Below are 20,854 nucleotides of genomic sequence, written 5' to 3'. Positions count from 1 at the left end.
CCTGGGCTTGCTTTGTTTGCAAAGCCAATTTGGACACTGCGTCTTTGATCTTCACTTTCAGTATTTGAGCAGGCATGTTTAGTATCACTCATTTCACAGGAGATTTGGGATTCAAGTTTCTTCAACAATCTCAAAAGCAGTACATTAGAAGAAGAATTGTCTGCCAGTCGTCTTAGAATCTCAATACCCTTGATACTAATTTGAGGTGATGCATTTCACCAGATGTGTCTACCTGAACGCTGCTTTAAGCCCAGGAGGTTTGTGCTACTGTAGAGTATTAAAGTTGGCTCTTCCCCCCCTTTTCCTCTCCTCCTTTCTTCTTCCAAGAGCAATTGAATGAAAAGCATCCATAATCTGCATGTAGGTGTGACACGTTACCAATAGCTGGAAGGAAGAGCGTGTGTCAGGCAGGATTTGTTCAAAGCCTGAATAGAACCATGAAGAAAACCACTGTCAATAAGGCTTCAAGAAACTGATGCTTATGTATAGGCTGATGGATGAATATATTTACCCAAGCTCCAATCTGCCTTCGTGCTTCCTCCCTGCAGTGACTTGGTCACTTCTAGGGTGCAGGTTCAAACCTCTGCTGATCCCATGGGTTCCACTGGGCTTCAGGCAAATCCCATGGGGTTGGACACCTCAAGGCATTCAGGAGTTTAGGTGTCATCGGTGTTCAGGGGGATTGCAGTGCATCAGAGCAGTTTCTGTGAAACCACAGCAAGAAACGGCACAGCCCTGCCCTGCCTTGCTGGGGGGATCCAACTGGGATGCTCAGTGGCTCTGGGCAGGGAAGTTCTTCAGTCGGCTCTGTGTTTATGGATGTACAGGGAAAGGCTGAGCAGAGAAATGGGAAATGGAGAACAGGCAAGACAACAATTATTCTTGAAGAAACACTATTGGCCATGTAGGCTGCTGGTGGGCTGGGAATGCTGTTCTGGGAACAGGCACCTCCATCATCTTTACAGCAAGACATGGAATGCAGGGTATGGGGTCCGGATCTCGACCAGAAGGGAAAATAAGGGCAATTAGAACTGATTTAATTCTTAACTCTCCATCATGTATAAATTCACCCATGGTTAAAAATAGCCCTATGAAATAAACCCAAGCACCCTCGAGAGGCATTACTTCAATCAGTGGCTCAAACTAAGCAGAAAACCAGGCTTTGTGTGTCTGAGGTTTGCTGGTATTGCTGAAGAGAAAGGAAGCACCTCATTCCCTCAGTCCCTGGCCCAGGGAATGGACTGTGAATGGTGCTGGTTTAGGATTGGTATTATCAGAAGCTCAGTTCTATCCATGCCACTGTTAGAGCTTCCCTGCAGTAAGTAAAATGAAAGGAGGAATAAACCCGTTCATGCCATGCTTGCTTTATTTCCATTCCTCAGTGGCAAAGTAAAAGGAAAGTTTAAGCAACTAACATCAAAGATTGGAGTTCTCTGAAGCTAAAAAGCCCATTAATCACGATTTTAGAGCGTCCTTTAATTACCCTGGAATAAAGTGACACGCACAGAGCAGGAGGGAAAACTTACTGCGAGTTGCTCACGCTTGTTTGTGCTTCTGAGCTCACCAGAAACCCTTGTTGATCCCTCTTGCTTCTGCTGCCCCATTCATTCTACCCCAGCTATGGTGTGCCGTTAGCTGTGCTGAGTGTGCACCGAGGCAGGGAGAACAGGCCTGGCTCCTGAAGGAAATCATGGCAATGGAAACCTCATCTTGTGCGAGGACGAGGTGGCTGTGGGACACGCAACTCATCTGGGGTCCAAGGCAGTGCTGGTGCTGAAGGCCTTTGATTAGCATGGTGTTTAGGCTACAGGGAGCATTCCGTGCTGCAACTTTGATGGGCACCATGGTGCTTCAGGACGTGGGTCAGTGTTGCGTCCTGGGAGAGGAGAGCCTTAAATCCCTCTATCAAAGTGGGAGAAGAACCAGTAGATGGGGCCCAAGGTTACTGGTAGGACCAGTGCAGCTCTTCCCATCTCCTTGCGTCTCCCTTCCACCCTGGAAAACGGCCTCTTGATACAAGAGAGAAACAAGAGACCCCAGAGTGGTTTTGGTTGACACTTTAAGGGATGGGGGCTGTCAAAACAAGACAGCTATAAGGAGCCACCCCTCTCCTCCTCTGACACCATGAGATGGGAGTTCAGGGTTCTGGTGCTCAGGAACACCTGGAAATACAAAGCAAAGCCAAAGGACAACAAAATCCTGGCCCTTCCCATAGTGTTTTAGAAACCTTTCCATGTCCTTCAAACCCTCTGCAAGTGTTTAACGCTGGAGGTTATCCATAAAGCAGGGAACACCGACTGCCTGTGCAGAGGGGGACTCCACAGCTGCCAGCCCTGTCCCTTTGAGCACTGCGAATGCCCCCTCCTCCTGCAGGAGGGGAATGTGTGGGGATGGCACAGTGCATCCCCTGCATGCCGCTGCTCTGGGCTGGAATGTTTTGGGATTGAATTCGCTGCCATTGCGAAGCTCAGCCAAGTGGGTAACGTTGTGAGTTGATCTGTTTTCAAACCCAGACAGTTGTTAATGAAACAGTTGCTGTTTTGTTGACAGAACATTAATTACTTGATCTTAGGACTTTGTAATTGCACAGGCCCCCTCTGTATACAGCACTAATTACATTAGCAATTATATGGCATTTTAAAGACAAAGAAATGACTACAGCAATTGCAGTGTCATAGGGACCCTGCTGGGAAACTTCAAACCGGTTCCTGCAGTGTCAGGGAAGTGCTGAGGAAGTCCTGACCCACCCAAACCAGCGGCACCAGGCTTGAGAAGAGCAGGGGAGCCCGAATTTCCCACTCAAAACTGATCTGAAGTGTTCCTAAAAGCCTCTTTGCCTTATGCATAGGGAGGCTCCTTGCTGCTGAGGCTGTAAGCCCCTCAAGTGAAACAAGCAGCACCCTCGCAGCAGGATGTACAGGACACACTTTGGTTACTGCTGCCATGGCTGTGCCCCATTCCCCCTCCCCGTGCTTTCTGCCTTCTGGCACAACTGGAGCGTGTTAACCTGAAACATGGCTGTAAGGTCTTTGGGTCAGGAAGTGTTCCCATCGCTTGTTTAGGTGTTGCCCTCCATGCTGGGTGCAGATTGTGAAGCCTCCACAGTGTGAGTAGAGTGATCTGTGCGTGCTTGGGTGCTGTGCTAGGAGGAATGTGAACATAAGAGACATCCAGTGCTTGTATTATTTTCTTTACCACTTATTTTGTAGCTGTGCTCCTGGTTTTCAGGCCGGAGGGAAAAGTAATTATGTGGCCAGGTCTACAGCTGGCATAAATTGGTGCACCTCAACTGAGTGGGGCTGACAATAGCTGAGGATCCGGCCCGTGTCTTGTCAGGTTCTGAGCTTGTAAACAGGGTGAGATGGTATTATTACCAACAGACAATCTCTGCCTGCGTGAGCTATTTATTCCCCCTCCCTTTTCACTGCTCCTCAAGTGCTGTTGCTATCAGCATTTCTGACCAGCTCTGCCCATTCACACTCACTAAAACCTTGTGTTGTGTGAGGTGGGTTTGAAGCTGTTGCTGATTTTAATGGTGGCAAGATCAGAGCTTTCACCTCCTCATCACAGACCTGGTTACTGACTTATATTCAGAGCTACGTGGCCACAGCCTGTGTCTGTGCTGGACTGAGTTTGAGAATACAGACAGGAATTGATGGAGATGAGTTTCCCCAAGTGCACTATAGGTCTGTATGCTGTAGACCTCACAGAGGACCAACAAGAAAATCGGAGAGCTCACCCATGTCCCCCTGGAGAAGGAGCTGGCAGTGGCCAGGTTTGTGTTCTGTCACTCCCATGTCTTTTCCTGTTATTGCTGTAAATTTGCCCTAATGCCAGGGAAGCAGGACAGCAGAGCATAGAATCCCAGCCTGGTTTGGGTTGGAAGGGACCTTAAAGCTCACCCAGTTCCAACCCCTGCCATGGGCAGGGACCCCTTCCACTGGAGCAGCTTGCTCCAAGCCCCTGTGTCCAACCTGGCCTTGAACACTGCCAGGGATGGGGCAGCCACAGCTCCTCTGGGCACCCTGTGCCAGCGCCTCAGCACCCTCACAGGGAAGAGCTTCTGCCTCAGAGCTCATCTCCTTTCCCCCTGCTCCTCACAGTGGCTCGTGGGACAGGGTTATGGCACCCTCTGCAGTGGGGGGGGAAGTGTTGTGTTTCCCATTCCCCTTCCCCACACTGTGTTTGCTCCGCAGGGTCTGCAGCCACCAGCAGCTAATCCAGTCCTGCGAGTGGAGTTAATGAGACATCACCACCGGAACCCCCCGGCGTGATTAAAGCTTCGGATCTTTGCACCTCAGCAGCTGCTGTTGTCACCAAGAGAAAGACTTCCACTGCTCTGGAAGTGCCTCGCTGCCCGGTGAGTGGCTGTTGTGTCACCAGTTACTGGAGTGAAATTCAAGTACTCACAAAACAGCCATCCAGGGGAGACCTGCGAAGGCAGAAAGCAGGCTGGGAGGGCCACCAGCTGTAGGATACTAACAGAAAAGGGAGGCTTCCCAACAGGACACTGCAGTTACCCACTATTGACTCCCTGCCACCCCTAAACTCTCACAGAGGTGTTGTCACTTCACTGATCAGGTGTAGGAAAGGCCCGGTCAGAAGAGACTGTTACTGACCTGTCCTTGTGCTGGCTCTACCCAGCTGGGGGGGAACGCTTCCACATGGAGGTTAGGTTAGAAGAACAGTCATGTAGTGCATGGAATCACAGAAACAACGGGGTTGGAAAAGACCTTTAAGGTCAAGTCCAACCCTTAAGACTGAAGTCCTGCCAAGTCCACCACTTAAACCATGTCACTAAAGCAACCCTTTTGTAAAGTGTTACTGCTGCACCACGACACAAAGATGATCAAGGATAAAGCCCCTGCAATGCTCTGAAAGGAAGAGAATTCCCCCCTTGTTTACAGTACAAAAATTTTATTTCTTGTCGGGATAATTTCAAGTTTCCAGCAGAACATTTTAATTTTACAAACAAGAGGCTTCCAGAAGTAGGACCATTAGAAACAGTAAACCAAAAAAGCTATCTTTACAAAAGCTCTGTGCATAGCAACTTCAGACCGTGGGTAACTGACAAAGCAAAACCCCAACAGAACGCCCAGCCAACCCCAAAACTATACAGGAGGGGGAAAATGAGGCCTTAATTTACAGAAGGGCAAAAATGGTCTTTCAAAACCATGCATATTGGAGGTGTGCAAAGGAAGAGGGAGAGTGAGATGTGATACCAAGATAAATGATGAAACAAAACATACTCTTCAAAGGTAAGATGTAATTTGTAGTTACCTATCGCAACACTTTCGTTTCTCTAGTGGCAAAAAGGAAAGTTGTTAGGAAATAGTGAACAGCAATAACTAAGAGAGGACGGATTTGCTTATTACACTTGAAGAAAACCCTTACACATTGTTTTTTTACATTACTTTTTGTTGGGTGCTTTGCCACTGCTAAAGTCCTTCTTCCATGGCCAAGGATTTCTGATTGGAGTTATTTACACACAGTTTTCCTTGTAAAGCTACCAGGAAGTTCTACACTCAGCTCAGGTGTGGTGATTTCCATGCATGAGCCAAATCCGTGTTCTAAATCATTGCTGTGTTGAATGGTTTTCATTTGGCTTGGGTCAAACCAAAGCTCTTTCCCACACTTACACAGGCAGACACAGTGGTTTCTCCTCCTGTACTCGACGTAGCTTTCTGGGGAGGTTTCCTCTTGTGTTTGGGTGCACGATTCCCCCACCTGAGCAACTGGATGGAGCCAAAAGAAGCAACTCCAGTGTGAAGGGGATGCTGAGTGGTTCAGAACTGTCCTTTTCCTGTTGGGTTTACCCTGGTTCTCCCCAAGGCACCAGTGCGCTTTGCTAAGGGCCTGTGCTCACCAAGCAGTGGGAAAAAAGAAGGTGGGAATTATCAGAATGGCTTTTTCCAGGAAATGTTCCATTTTTTTACATTTAAAACCTTCCTGTCTGAGATCCTGAAATGCAAATCTTGCTAAAAGCTGTGGGAGGACTGAAGGGAGCTCCTGCTGCCCCCCCGATGCTTTGGAGCTGTTTGGGGTTTTCTGGTAGGTCAGAATGGGAGGGAGGGAGCTGAGACATCAGAAATGAGCCTGGTCCATGAAGAGGCTGTTTGGAAATCTGGGACTCAGAGTGGTATTGACTGACGTTATTTCACTCCTAACTAATAATCCTCAACCTGGTTTTTTTACCTGTGTGTGTGCAGAACTCCAAACATGACTCTGGACATCCCACTCGGCCTGGCTGGGACATCAGCACCTAGGAATGCATGGAAACCTTTTCTTGGTGTTCTTTTATGTCTTGCTCTGAATGGCAATGCCCAGGTTAGCATGATGTGACCTTGCAGCCACAGTTAACGGTGAGTTACTTTATTTCACCTTCTCTGGAATGCAGATGCTTTCGGTAGCCTGACTGTAAGGCCCTGACACTATATTCATGCTTCTTAAAAACACATTATTCCTACCACATCTCTATTTGAAGTTGCTTCTAATTGGGTTTTTGCTGATAGGACAGATTGGGCCTTGAGTTCTAGAAGACAGAAACTCCCTCCACCTTTTAGAAAATAAATTCAGTAGCATTGAAGAGGCACTTAATGAAGCCCTGGCCAGGACCTCACAGTGGGGTCAGGATGACAAGGAGGGACCCAGTTCCACTGCCTCCCCAGTCTGTGCCAAGTTCCAGGTAAGAAGCACCCTGTACATCTTCACGTATGTTAAACACCTCTCTCCCATGAGCTGAACCTTCCCTCCATGGTGAAAATGGAGATGCTCTACTCAAGGGGCTGATGTTACACATTGGCACAACACACCCCTGCACCCAAGCCCTGTCCATGCCATGTGGGTGTGTGGGTCCCATCCCACCCCCCCAGCATCTTGTCACTTATCTCTGTGGCCAGATGTGAACCACAGGTCTAGAGAGGAGCTTCCCACTCTACTGCTACTTCAAGCAGGCTTCAGGCTCTCAGCCTTGTCCCTGCTCTTCACCATCCCAGGTCCATTACTCCCCACACATCAGGATCACCAGGAATACTATTTTACTTACCCATCGATAAAACTACCGGGCACATGGACAAGGACAGTTTCAGGGGCCGTATATGAAGGGTTTATTTATTAACATAAAGGTGTTACTATAGGAACAACTATTCATGCAGGTAGGAACTGGGTGTCTTTTGGTGGGGTGTAAATTGAGTGCCTGATTTTTTTTTCCTTTAAAAACATCTTTCCAACAATCAATGGTCTCTGGTTTGGTCAGGTAACAAGTGATGGGTATTCAGCAGCCTTGTTCTCGCCTTCCAATTTCAGAAGAGAAGGAGAACAAAACTGTTTCTTTTTACTCTAAAACGCATAAAAATTCTAAGCAATCGATTACTTCTATGAACTTCAATATATAAATGGAAAATACTTACCATTTGTAATGACTCGGGATAAAAGTGCATAAATTATTCCAATACATATTTATCCTTATAAATGCACCCTTAATATGGAGTATAACTGAACTTAAGGTGTTCTAACTACATGGAAGAACAGGAGGTTGCAGAACCCTCTCCCTCATACATTGAATCTATAAAACACACTCAGTACCTCATGACAAATCTGATCCATTCAGATCCCTCTGGGCCATTCCTTTGCCAGGAGGGTCTTTGAGACTTAGCAGTTAATCTTAGTACCTGAATCTTTGAATTGAAACCAAAACTGGAAGGGGGGAAGAAACAAGAAGGATGCAAATTCATACATGAACCAGCAACCTGGAGACCACAAGGGATGTAAAAGTTCCTGATGGTTTTGTTAATCAGAAGGAATTCTGTACATCCTTGCACATGGAGTCAGTAGGAGGGACCAGGGAGGAGCAATCGCAGCGGTAATAATATATCTCAAACTTATCACTACATTTTTGCATCATTTTTCTTCATTGTACAACTGGAGGAAAAAAAAAATCCAAAAAAGGGTTTAATTTCTACCTCTACATACAATAAGTTACAAGTTTATTTATTTAAATAATTGTAAAACATCTTACATTTTTTAAAGAGGTTAAACTATGAGCAAATACACACATACACCAAAGTTCCATCATTCACGGCGGTTTGTTCGTCCTAGAAATCCTTTCATGCTGGTACCCTGTTTTGTTGAATTGTTTTTTTTCTGCATAAACTAAATCGATATCTGAAAGGCTCCGTAGAAAATAGAAACTTCAACTTTTTTCCCCTACAAAGTAAAACAAATTGTATCCAAAATATCACGCTTGAATCATTTTTTGCCAATTTCTTTCTCCTTTTCATAGTTTACAAATCTCAGGAAGGTTTCACGGCTGTCAGGAAAGACTTTGCATTTCGGGTTCCATGCGGGCAACTGCTGCTCATCCCGGCTCGTGGCTGATGCTTCCTTCGCAATGGGTTAGGAGTCGACGTGGCTGTGTCACAAATATGAAACGGGTGAAAGATGCAACTTCTGTCTTGTCCAGTCCATAAAAAATGTTCCTTTTTTTTTCTCTCCTGGGCCTGGCTTTCCCCCAAAAAAGAGCTTGTAGTGCTATTATTTTCTTTTAGTGGTCCATCACAATAAGTAGTTTTGTGCTGTAAAAGAAACATGAAAACAAAAAAGAGGAAAAAAGGGAAGAGGGAGAGGAGCAAAACTGCCTCTTCCTTACATCGGGGGAACGACAAGGCCAGTCATGGCTGAAAGAGAAAAGTGACAAAGATGAAAGTCTGGCAAACTGGTAAGGAACAAAACGCATTCGAGCCCTTCAGTGGACGAATGGATAAATCAATTCAGCCCTCAGCAGGTCAGTTTCTGGAAATGCAAGCCCAGTTTTGGGTGCTCATCTCCTGAGGGATCCTTGGGGATGGACATTGCTCAGAACCACCCTCAGAACTTCAGACTTCCCACTCCAAACCCTTCCTCAGGACCCTGCTCGGTTTGGGTTTCACTTCCCACAAAGCCTGGGTGCAGAAGGGTTATGTTGGGAGGGAGGGAAGATGGGGAAGCAAGTGGGAATTGGCTCACATGCTGCTTATGGGGCCTCACCAGGGAATTGCAGGTCCCCATTCCTGGGACCACGACCAGAGCTGGGTTTGTTAATCCCCTTGCAGTGGAACTATCAGAGCAGCCTGTTTCTCGCTCTCTTCACCCCATGCCTGACCCACTGCAGTTCTTCCCTGGCACATTCCCAGAACACTGGGCTTATGGAAATTATTTATTAGTCACTCTCCCTGCCTCTTGTTGCAGCTGGATCCTTCATAACTGACACCAGCAGCATTGGAACCTGCCTGGAACTGGTGCTGTTCCCAGAGGTCCTGAGGGGTAAGTGAAGTTTGTATGTATTTATATAACAAATGAGTGAGTCATGTTTTCAAAGGGGCCTCGACGCAGTGCAAGGGCCTAATCCTGCACAGATTGATGTTCACTGAAATTTGTGGGATTATTCATGTGTTTAAAGCCCTGTCCTGTGGGAACTGATTTCACCCTTGTGTTTGCAGTGGTTAACAAGTGCTTGGGGCAAGCTCCTCTGCTACCACGACTCTTACTGGAGCTGTGTTTTTAAACACCCAGGCCACGGGCTGGGATTTAACACAATGGGAACAGAAATCTTTCCAGAGTTTGTAAGTGAGGAGGGCTGGAGTCCCGGCCAGTTCTGGCGGATCCCTGAAAGAGAAAGGGAAACCAAAGCACCTTCAGTCAAACACTGACTTCCGCTTGCTTAGGAATCTCCTGTTGATTTTCAGATGTATTTCCAAGCAGGTCACTTACCTAACCCTAACTACAGCAGGTAGAGATCTGAATGCCTGCCTTAGGGGGTGCATTAGAAGGAGAGAGCTTTTCTGCTAACACCAAGGAGCAAGCTCCTCCTCCCCAAACTAAACCATGACCCTAAGGGTAGTGTTTGGCCTCCGTCCTCTAGGAAAGAAAACTCGGCTTAAGTCTTGGATTGATGTCCTCGTCTGGATTCCACTGGGCTGGAAGCAGAGTAAGTGTCCCCCCACACGCAGGTATCCAGTGTGTATCTGTGTGAGCTCTGCCTCGGCTGTGTCGGGCAAAATCACCCAGGTGAGCTCAAGGATTGAACCCGTGTCTCTGGGGGACCCTGGCTGGTCCTCTGCCTACAGCAAACACAGGAGCAGCTCCAGAGGTGGTGGAACAGCCGGAGTCTGGCTGGCTGTGGGCAAACAGACTGTCCCTGGTACGGGGAACATGGATTAATCCCAGCCAGGCAGGGGCTGTTCCTGAGGGGAACATGCACTGGCACAAATGCTTTTTCTGCTACTCTGGTTAACAGCATGATTTTAATTTCTTTTACGCAAGGCAAACCTCTTCCAGCAGATCAGAGCAGAGATCAAGTCTGAGTTTGTGCCGTGTCGCTTCAAAAGTATCTGAGGAGCGCTCGTAGAGGCATCATTTTGGGAAGTTCCTTACAAGTAATGCAAGTCCATTTTTACTGTGTAACTGGAATATTCTGTTCTGCAGCAGTCCTGGCCTCAAGCTAGTGATAGCAACAGCAGCACTGCCTCTGCAAGCAGGAGAGTGTGTTACTACCCCTATAGGGGGTTCTGGTGATCCCTCTTGTGCCTCCCTTCCTCCTCCTGAGCAAACAGCAGGTCCCTACTTTCCACTCCTTGCTTCCCTCTCCTTATTTTAGCTCTCCCAGCCCCAAGTCTGTTTTCTCCCTGCAGGCTGTAAGTGCTCCGGAGCAGAGACACTGCTCAGAAGTTGTAGGGATGGAACCTGCCACTGGGCAAATTCAGGTAAAACTCTACCCTGATACACAAAGGACAAGCAAAGGGGTAATTGTTTCACTGCCATTTCATCCTAAGGTTGCAACTCCACCTCCTTCTGCAACAAAGAGCAAGGAGGGTGAGGAATATTGGCTGGAATTCTCACCTGGTTTTACCCAGCTCATCTTAGCGCCTTTGCTCTGTGGTTCTCTCTCTTTTTACATACCCTCATCTGCCCATTTCCACCCCACCTCCACTCCCCTTTGGGGCTGCACTGTCAAAAGCCTATTCCCAGCCTGTATCGCTTTTTATTGAATGTTTGTGAGGTTTGGATTAAGGTCTTACACTGCTAGCAAAGCTGTAATTATTTTTGCCTGTATTACTATATATTGAATCGATGTAACTTTTCAATAAAGGTGGTTCAATGCAGGACACTCCCTGATGAGTTGGGAATATAGAAACCACAGTCATTATCCCAGAGGGTCTTTTTTTTCTCTTGGAGGGAAATGGAAAAAGAATTAGAGATGAGCCTTATTGTATTAACCTTGACAGCTTGCAATTATCAACTGAAACACTTCATTAAAATTGTCACAGGGTTGGAGAATTTTTTTATAAATAAATAATCCAACGTGGATAGCACCCAGATGCTCTGGTGATGGGCACCTTTAATGGCTGTAATTAATAACCATCACAGGCCTGGTGTTTACAAGTAGCCCCTAAAACTGCTGCCTTGCTCTGTAGTGGAAAAGAACTCTCCAATTCAAAGAGCTGCTCGGTAAGCACTGGACACATGTACACACATACACGTGTGTGCACACGCTGATCTAGTTCTTCAGTGCTTTGTTGGGGCCTAAACACTGACCTGGTTTAAAACTCTGCTTTCTAGAGGAGGAAGATGGGTGCTGAGCATTTACAGTCACTGCCACATCAAAAGCACTGCCTTCTCATTTGGTTTTCCTCTGTTGGCACTAGGTTTGCAGCAAAGTCCAGTCTTGCAGTTCTACAGCTCTTTGGTGAACAACGGGCTCCAGTGGTGCTACTCTGAGCATCTTAACTGAATGTTCCTACCCTGCAACACCAGAAACATCTCCACGCCTGAGCTGGCTGTAGGTAAGGGGAGGGTTGCGCTTTGCAAGCCACCAAGCTGTTGGTCTGATAGAAGCTGCAGCCTCTGCCCACAGACTTCACCATCCTGCTGAATCCCAGCACCGTGACCACTAGAAAACGTGCAGACCTCCTGTCAATATTAAGACCATGCACCCATTTATTATCATCATTTATTATTAACTAAGGCAGGGGGTTGGAATTAGATGATCTTAAGGTCCTTTCCAACCCTAACGATTCTATGGTTCTATGAAAATGATAAAGGATTTCCAGAGGAAAACCCAGCTGGCCTCCATGGAGCAGACAACCAGCAGTGGGCTCTGCTGAAGGGCACCATCATCCTTTATACTGGAATGCAAGTGAACTGAATTCCAGCTCCTGTGCAGGATGGTTCCCACTGAGACACTAAAATGTAGCCAAAAGCTTTGGGTTTTTACTGAAGAATCTGTTTTTTTCCTCCAGGAAGTTAACACTTTTTTTGGAGCAATGCTTCTGTATCCGGATGGAAGATTGAAGACAGGCATTCACCCTCTCACCGTGTCCAACCACAAGCAGGTAAGCTATTTATGAACAGTGGGTTTGTCTCTCCTAGGTAACAAGCAGGTTAATCCATATTTTATGCAAGATGTTTTTAAACAATCTACATAAAACCACTGACAGATCAGAGGTGGAGAAGTCAACCTGGTCTCACCTGTGGAGTTGTGTGGATGGAGTTAGTGCCTCACCATGGTGCTAAACTGTAGGCACTAAAGGCTGCCTCAGCAACCACTGTGATTTAGTTCAAGCTAATTAGGAACACCCTTAAAATCAAAATACTTGTTTGCAGTGTCACACGTGCATTAGTTTAATTACCAAAGCACACAGGAATGTAAAGCCACTCTGCAATTAGCTGTTCCTCCAATTAGACTAGAAAGCAGCTAAGTATTGACCTCCAAGGTGTCAATAGTGAATCCAGCCCAATAGCCTCCTTTTTTGGGGGTACATCCAGCAGTCCTGAATATTTTCTTCCATTAAAAAAGGCAGATTTTTGTTTTTTTTTCTATTAAAAATGGAGCTCTTGTCTAGCCCAAACAGCTCTGTGACATATGAAGAGCTACTAAAATTAACATCCCATCAAATGGAAGATAAGTAATTAATAGTAACAGGAGATATTTTTGTTAAGTGTTAGCAAGAAGATTTAAATAGTTCTTAAGGGTTTTATTTTGGAGCCGGCTCTGCTACTTACATCTCTGCCAATAAACTGGGGAGGAAACGGTACTTGATCTTCCACTATACTGGATTTAATCAGATGGCAGATACATATTTCTTGTATCTATTGCCATCATGTACACAGCATTTGCTGCCTTTGGCATAATTAAATCACTGTCTTGGCTCTGGAATCTGATTCAGGCAGAAGCATTCTGCTTGCACATTCCTAGCGTGGAAGTGGCCCTGTTAGTTTTAGAATCTCTGGTAAGAGTTATTTTAAGAGTATATTTATTTGTTGAGTGAGTGGAGCAGCAGATATCAGGCTCTGCACTGGAACCACTCAGGAACCATTGTGTTGTGTGAGCAAGCCAGGTCCTGGGAATCCCACCCCTTCCAAACTTTTCAGAGCAACTCTTTCTCTCTTTACCTGTTTGCACAGCCTTTTAATGCAAGGAGAGTGGAACCCCCTGTGTTGTTGACACCCCTAATGGGGCCAGGACAAGGCACTCGTAATTAATTAGGGTCTTTAATATAAATACCTGGATCTCTTTAGGAAACAGTCCAGGTGTCTCCTTTGCTAAACCGTTTCTGAGAGTATCAGGCATCAATACCTTTGGATTGGCCAGGATCCTGACAGTTAATGGAACATCTGACCTTCTGGGGCTTGCCTGCTAGTCCTTGTAACTGAGCTTGCATTTTTACGTGGAGATGTGCTGAGCTGGCCAAAGGGAATCTGGGCACGCAGCAGTCCATGCTGTTCCAGCAGTTTCCAATTTGCTTGCTTTTCCCATCAGCTGCCTTCCTTCCATCTGAGATGAGTTGATTGGGCATTTGTGTACCTAGCATGCCGTGTTGCATCACGTCACATCCTATCCAGTGCCTTTTCTAAACTGCCTTGACATATGACATGAACAGAGCATGCAAGTGTTGTGATCAGGATCACCTGTGCTCAATTTGGAGAGCATATAGAAGTGAGTGGTGTCCAGTACGCATTGCTGCTTGTTCTCTACCTATAATGTCCTGTTACACTGTAGGAACGGATAGCAGATGGCAGGTGAGAGAGGTAAGCAGGAACACGTGGCACAGGGGGTTATCTGAGGGTATCCCACAGGTCTCAGCTGCGTTGTGCAGTCCAAAGCCAAGTAGATAGGCAGGTTTCATGCTTAGCCAATACTTTTGAGTTACAGGATATTCCCTAGCAGCTGTCCTACTGTCTCCAGCAGCTCTGAAGCATCACCAGGACCTTCCCCCCAAAATACGTTTTCAGAAGAAAAATTTCCATCAGTAAACTGCCTGGACTAACGGGAATGCCAGTCTGAGGATGAAGCCTGTACAGGTACAGCTACTTCTGTTTAGACCAGTTTTAACTCGGGCTTGAACACCTTGGTTAATGTATGTGGAAGTTAGATTCTAGGTTTTCACTGCTGCTTGTGAGTGGCATGCCCTGAGGTGTGGGTAGCAGTTCTATTGATTTCATTGAAACAGGATGTTGTAAGTAGGATGGAGACTCTATCACCAGGAAGCTTTTGCCTTCGAACAAAAGACATAGCTAAATTACGTTGCAAACATTACACTGGGGTGTAAAGAAATCCCCGTTGCAGAGATTTTGCCCTAAATTATGGAGGGTGGGGAAACGGAGGTAATATCAAATCACTTGCGCCTGGAATGCTTTGGGAGGGAGCCTGCATCTACTTACTGCTTGCTCTGCACTTTTGCTATTCCATCTTCATCAGTATTTACTGATGCTGAAATCTGAGATATAAGTAAATAAATTACATTACCAGCTCATCTATTCTTAGCTTACAGTACCGGGCAATGGCATAGCCGAGGGGATTAACAACCTCCCCTTGCTGCAGCCCAGTAAGTCCACTCAAGCAGCCTCTTTGGGACCCTCCTGTTGACTTTCTGGCCACATCTGTCTGTCAGCACTGTGGGAACGTTAATTTGGATATCAGGCTCTGTGTATCTGGATCCTTTCCAAAGCATGTGCTCCCCAGCTTGCATCAATTTAAATATTTCAGTTGGAAAGGAGAATTTGCATCTATGGCTGGAACCGTTCAATAGTTACAAAGAGCTGGCATGGCAAACGTGGGCAGACGGGATCTATTCTGCAAAGCAACTGCTACCTTTGCTGGAAGTCATCTGTTGTTGCTCGTGGCTGCAGTCTGACAGGTCCTGGTGTGCTGCGTGTGCTGAAAACTTACTTAAATAAGAGCGTATTATCGTATTTATGTATCAGGCTGTTGATGTACAGGAAGTATCCCACAAAGAAAGGGATACGGTTAATAACTTTGTATGGGTTTATCCATGCCCAAGTCTCTGCATCTGTGTATGCCTAAGCTATTCCAGTGAATGCTTATAACCTTAACTGATCCATTAGTCTTGAACCCCTCACAAGTGGAGTTTTTGTCAGCAGAGATGCACGGATGCGAGGACAGGATTTTGAGGTTTGAAGTTTGACATAAAAGCTCAAAGTTCTATTTTTAAAATCATTTATTGATTACTAACATAGATTGGAGGAGGTATGATGTAAACACTAAGCATTCTAATGCTTTACCTGTTCACAAAAGGATTAAAAAGGAGATAAACTCTTGCTAAGTGGACTCTGGAGCAGCCAGGACAGACGTGGTAAGTTAAGGAAAAAAAAGTATTAACTTAAAAGCCAGTGGGGTTTTTAATCTGTATTTCTGACTCCCTGAAACAGTAAGAGTGATTTTCTCACTGAACTGATTTGGGGTTGGCACTGCCTTAGGTAACCTCATAACAATGAGGCCTTCCCAGCATAGCAGTCAGGCAAGCCTAACATTAAAGCAGACTTAAATCTGTTCCAAACAGACTGTCCAACTGGCTTAAGCTGAACAAGCAAACTGTTGTCAAGCTGATCCCTGTCCTAGGTAAATGTTTCACTAAATCAGACCAGGCACTGATGATGACTCTTCAGGCACCAAAATAATTTACCAAAACTAAACCTATACCTGAACAGTTTAAATGAACAGCTACAACTGCTGGGCCAACAAAACTTCCTATATGTAGAGTGAACAAAGTTACTTCAAATCCTTCTTCTCACCTTCTTTAAACAGTGGAAAAGAAATCCCATTTCCCATCCCCATCTTTCACAAAGAGGAAGAAGATCTCAGAAGCAGCTCCCTGCCACTGGGGCAGGGGAAGAAGCTGCTTCACACTTCTGTCAGTTTGCTTTTAAAAGGGTAATTGGTTTTGTTCACCACACTTAGAATTTCCTTATTGTATCAATAATCACACTCACTCTGTGCATCCCTGGGGCCCAGCTAAGGATTTATAAGGCACCCACATCAACAGGTGCAGTTTGTGGGGCTCGTTCTGGAATTACCACTGGCTCTTGGCATGGCTGAATTCCCAGAGTTGGGTTTTCTGGGCTATCTCTAGTGAAGTCTGAAGGAGCCAGATGACTTCCCAGGCCCTATAAAGGCTGTTTTTATGGAGACTTGGAGCATATTTAAGTGTCGCACACCCCCCCACAGCCTGTTAAAAGAAATAATTTAGCACAGGTTTCCATTCTTATCTTGATACTCACATTTGTTTTGCAGATCACCTTTAAAAAGGCTGTAAATGCACTATAGGGCTCAATTCCCGGTATGTGCCTAAACCTTGCAGCAGGTTTCGAGCCATGGGCTGTTGCATACAGGGCTGTGTGGTAACTCTGCAGGGCAGACACTCGTTTTACAAGTCCCTGAAGCCTAAGGAGGAGAAGCTGTTCCTCACCAAAGATCTGGTACTGGAAAGCAGCGTGGGGCAAATCCTTCTTGGTCTAAATGAGTGTCTGTCCCCTGTTGTTTTAAAACCAAACAGACAAAGCTCAGACATTGCTTTAATCCAGTTAGATTGGGTCAGATTTCTACTACTCAGTCCTGTAATAGCCATGTAATGGTATTCAGATGATTCCTGTGTTTACCCAGACTAACACTGTGTGCTTTACATGTGCAGGCTGAATATTAATTGTACATTTCTTACCTCTAAACCCATTTCCATTGCCACTAGAGCAGGCAGGAGAAGGAGACCCTTGGGGTCTGATGACAGGAGCAAAGGCACTCTTCTGTTTGACAGCAGGGAAGACGGAGGAGGAGAATGGAAGGATGGAAGAAGTGCTGGAGGAGCCAACTGTTGGACTTGAAGACATTACTGCAACAGAGAAAGGTGAATCCTTATCAGAAACACAGGCACAGAAGTTTGGTAAAACTGGTTGAGATGTCTCCCTTCTTTTTATTCATTCTACTTCTACAAGAAGATCTCAGTCTCACTCTGAGCTACAGTGTAGGTAAATACATAACAACTCAGTAAAAAGCTGGTTAACTGTGCATTAGTTTATATGCGTGTGTGTGTGTGTGTGTGTGTGTGTATATATATATATAAAATACACATTCTTGTCAGAGAAAAACCAAAGCAGGAAAGGAACAGTCACTTGCTAATGGTAAAACTAGCAACAATACTAAATTCCAGAGCTGAATCCAATCGTTGTTGTATTTCTGGTTATGACAGTAACACAGTTTCACAAGAAATTTAATCCACAGTTCAGCTCTGGGATTGATAATGCAGTTCCTACACATACAAATTATTTTAGAGGAGTAGGACTCAGAGTAGCCTGTGCTAGAAGTGATGGCTACTTGCTCAGTCTGAAGTTGTCAACTATACCTTTTTTTCATTGTGGCCTCTGCCACTTTGGAATCTGTATAGGGATAAAAAATGAAGGAAACACAAGCAGGACTGGTTCAGTATTCCTCTATTCTTGAAAAATGGGAACCCTTTCTAGTTCATCCCAAAACCCACCAGAACCCAAATCAGAACCTTTCACAAAGGTTTCACTAAATCTTGAGCACTTCTCTTGAAAGACACCACTTGCTGCATTTCCCGATGTGGTAAATGAAGTTAAGCAGGAGCAAGAATCAAATGCAAGAGGAGCAAAGCACGCACAGCCATAGGGGGATCCTGTGGGAGAGCCGTTGATGAAGCCGGGCGAGCCGGGGACGCCCAGGTTGGACATGGGGACGTTGCTGTAGCCGTTCATGCTGTTGCTGGAAGTGCTGTAATTGGACTGTTGAGGTGTGGAACTGGAGGAGTAGCCTCGGGGTGAGATGCTGCTCGTATTGCGAATGTAACCTGGAAGAGAACACATTGCAGAACTTTCTCCTGTGTCTTTCCTTAATGACTGACTTAAATCCAGACTCATTAAAACATTTAAGGAAATACCATTAAATTCAGGGGCGTTTCTGCACGTGCTCTCAAGTTAAGCAATACTAAGTGTTAAAACAAGGTGGGAACCAACTTTCCACAGTGAACTGATGTGTATTTTTCTAATCACAGCTGATGTGAATAAAATCTGTCCTCAGCCCTGGATCGCAGCGTGTGTGCCTCTCTTTCTGAGGTAGAATCCATCAGGGATGGGGATTTTCTATTGTTTTAGGGGGGAGATTATACTTCTCAAGTTATTAATGAATCACAAATAAAGCAAGTACATTAGTAAGGGGAAATTACAACCCAGATCTAGTTTGCAGCTTGACTCTGTATTTTATATATATTATATACAGTATCCATAGATACTCGGGGGAAAAATAAACTGGATAAATAAAACAATGTTTTGTCTGTAAAACAAAATCACAGATATTTGAGAATCAAAATTTAGCCTCTTTTTTCTCCAAAAGGGGCCCTGACCAACACCACAGCCATCAGCATCAAAGTACAGGGCTATTATTACAGCTGCAAATGGCCTATTTTAATGGAAAAGCTTTCACTAGAAAGATGGAATCCAATACCTACTTTAAATGTGGTTACCATGTAGATATGAAGCCAGGTACCTACCCATTTATATTACAAAGTTCTAATTCAGGGCTGGTAAGACCTTATTAAGAGAAGCAGCAGAATTATCTACGTGATGACTTTTAACACGACATATGTAATATGAACTTCCTCTGTCCTGGGTTGACTGCTGTGGAGTGTTAAACACTGCCCTGCTCCTGCAGTCAGCCACAGACTGGGTGTAACTGGAATCAAGGGCTAAATGTCCAAATAATCAGGAGTCAGAAAACACCCAAGTTTGCACTGGTCCCATGACGTGTTACTGCTAATTTAATTTAATTACTTTAGGACACGTTTTCCTAACTATCCATGATATTTATCACACAACCTCTACAAGTTAACATTAAGGTAACACCACCAAAGCAGCCTTAAAAAGAAAAAAAGGGAATTTCCCACCTATTTAACAGTTTTGCTGTCCTTGTCTTCTACAAACCAGCAATACAACAACAAAGCTGTTGTGGGGAGCAAGGGGGTAGGATTGGGGTGAAGCTGGTAGCAAAAACGCCTCAAAACTTATTTCACACATAGCTGATGTGGTGCCTGGGAGCTGCGGCAGACAGAGCACCATCCAGAATGGGAGCGCACCTCCTTTTCTAATGCAAACAGTTCAAAGCCACCTTCGTGTCCATCAGCTGAGCAGGTCCAGAAGCTAAGGAAGTCCTGTGGCAGCAGCTGGGGTTCGGTTTGTACTGTTTAAATTAACGCTGCACCACTTGCAGCGCTTACCTTGGTTGTTCCCTTGTGCTGACTCTGAAATGCTGACTCCTAACTGGCTGCCGTAGGAGTTAATGCCCATCATACTGCTGTGAGCGGGAGAGCTGGACAGCGCGGGGATCTGGGCAGGATTCCGTGGCACGCTGTAGAGAGCCTCTGCAATGTCTGCAGCTCGTTTCAGGATGATGTCCTGCAGGACGAGTTCAGAAACATGCATGGAGAAGAGCTCTACTGTGACCGTGGACCACTCCCCTGCCAAGGGCTCATCCTCACCTGGTTGTTGTGGGGCGTTCCATACAGTGCTTCAACTAGGTCAGCAGCTCGTTTCAACAGCATTTCCTGGAGGATGAGAAGATGCAGAACATTGATAGTTGAACAGAAAAGGGTTTCAGTGCAAATAAAACCTTGGGATTGTATTTTCTGAAGTGACTGCTGTTTGTGTGTGTTCATCCTGAAAAACGGGTCCCTTAAAGACCATTATTTGCCACTCATCTGACAAACGAACCCTTTGCAGTGTCTCAAACCTGATACCAACATCGCGGCGCATGAGATGCGCCGGCCCCGTGCTCCTGCTCATCGGGAGCTCTCCGTAGTCCTGAACCTGCCCTCGGCTCCAGAAAGTGAAAAGAACTTCCCGACCTATCCAAGTGAAATAGGAACTGTTCCCTTCTCAATTTCAATGGATATCCTTTTGCACAGACACATAAAAGCTGATTAATCCCCACATCCATTTCTAAGTACCAATAACCAAACAAAGCACTTTAGCTAGAAGGTATCTTATGTTACCTCTGGTTCTAGGGAAAAAACAACACAGTATAACATCTGAATACAACAGTCTTTCATCACACAATTGCATCATGAATTGGTACTTTTGGTACTGCACTAAAATCAAGGAATACAGCCGTTAATGCCTTACACTCTGCTGGGTGCTCCATCAACACAGTGCTATGGATAACTGCAAAGGACAATGGGCATGACCTGGGAAGATACCTGCATTGGATGCTCATTTTATCTGCACGGTGTTTGAGCTCTAACAGATAAAACTTACTGGCAGCTGTGGGTTCCACACGATCATATCCTTGCTTGGACCTGGTGAACGTAACTTACGTGCAGATGTAACAGTCATTTAAGACACAATTTTTTCTCTTTTATAAGAGTTAAAGAACATATTTAGTGGGCTCAGCGAAAAGCTTAAAACTCTTTTACCTTAGCTAGTCTTTCGGGGTCCCCAGGATGTCTTGGGATGACCTTCTGCAGTCTTTGGAAACCATAATCTATGGTAGGTTCATTTAAAGCTGAAAACAGGAAAA

At 45.5% G+C, this 20,854-nt stretch overlaps 1 protein-coding gene and 1 long non-coding RNA gene across 6 annotated transcripts in view; one reads left to right on the top strand and one right to left on the bottom strand.

Moving 5' to 3' along the window:
* The first annotated feature begins 7,238 nt into the window (after positions 1–7,238).
* On the top strand, positions 7,239–11,787 carry LOC130602112 (uncharacterized). Of its 2 annotated transcripts, XR_008972822.1 has the most exons (5): positions 7,239–7,861; positions 8,282–8,432; positions 9,226–9,300; positions 10,668–10,739; positions 11,682–11,787. It is a non-coding gene; the product is annotated as an uncharacterized LOC130602112 (long non-coding RNA). The 2 variants fall into 2 exon arrangements; XR_008972821.1 differs by lacking the exon at positions 11,682–11,787 and having other exon boundaries at positions 10,668–10,936.
* Positions 7,933–20,854, bottom strand: part of EBF2 (EBF transcription factor 2) — a 115,747-nt gene continuing 102,825 nt past the window's right edge. Inside the window, exons 11-16 of one of the 4 annotated variants that reach the window (XM_057414681.1) lie at positions 20,751–20,839; positions 19,818–19,883; positions 19,557–19,734; positions 17,949–18,134; positions 16,992–17,159; positions 7,933–8,675 (exon numbers count right to left, since the gene is read on the bottom strand). In XM_057414681.1, coding sequence (XP_057270664.1) covers positions 8,644–8,675; positions 16,992–17,159; positions 17,949–18,134; positions 19,557–19,734; positions 19,818–19,883; positions 20,751–20,839 — 719 coding nt within the window. In that variant the 3' untranslated portion in view covers positions 7,933–8,643. Of the gene's footprint in view, positions 8,676–16,226; positions 17,160–17,948; positions 18,158–19,556; positions 19,735–19,817; positions 19,884–20,750; positions 20,840–20,854 lie in introns of those variants that run through there. The other 3 variants (XM_057414682.1, XM_057414684.1, XM_057414680.1) reach the window with 3 other exon arrangements.

Source organism: Pezoporus wallicus, unplaced genomic scaffold, assembly GCF_028554395.1.
Source record: "Pezoporus wallicus isolate ANWC-B61680 ecotype Strahan unplaced genomic scaffold, APGP_CSIRO_Pwel_v1 contig_11047, whole genome shotgun sequence".
In the NCBI taxonomy this organism is placed as follows: Eukaryota; Metazoa; Chordata; class Aves; order Psittaciformes; family Psittacidae; genus Pezoporus; species Pezoporus wallicus.
This window is presented reverse-complemented; position numbering and strand designations above follow the sequence as displayed.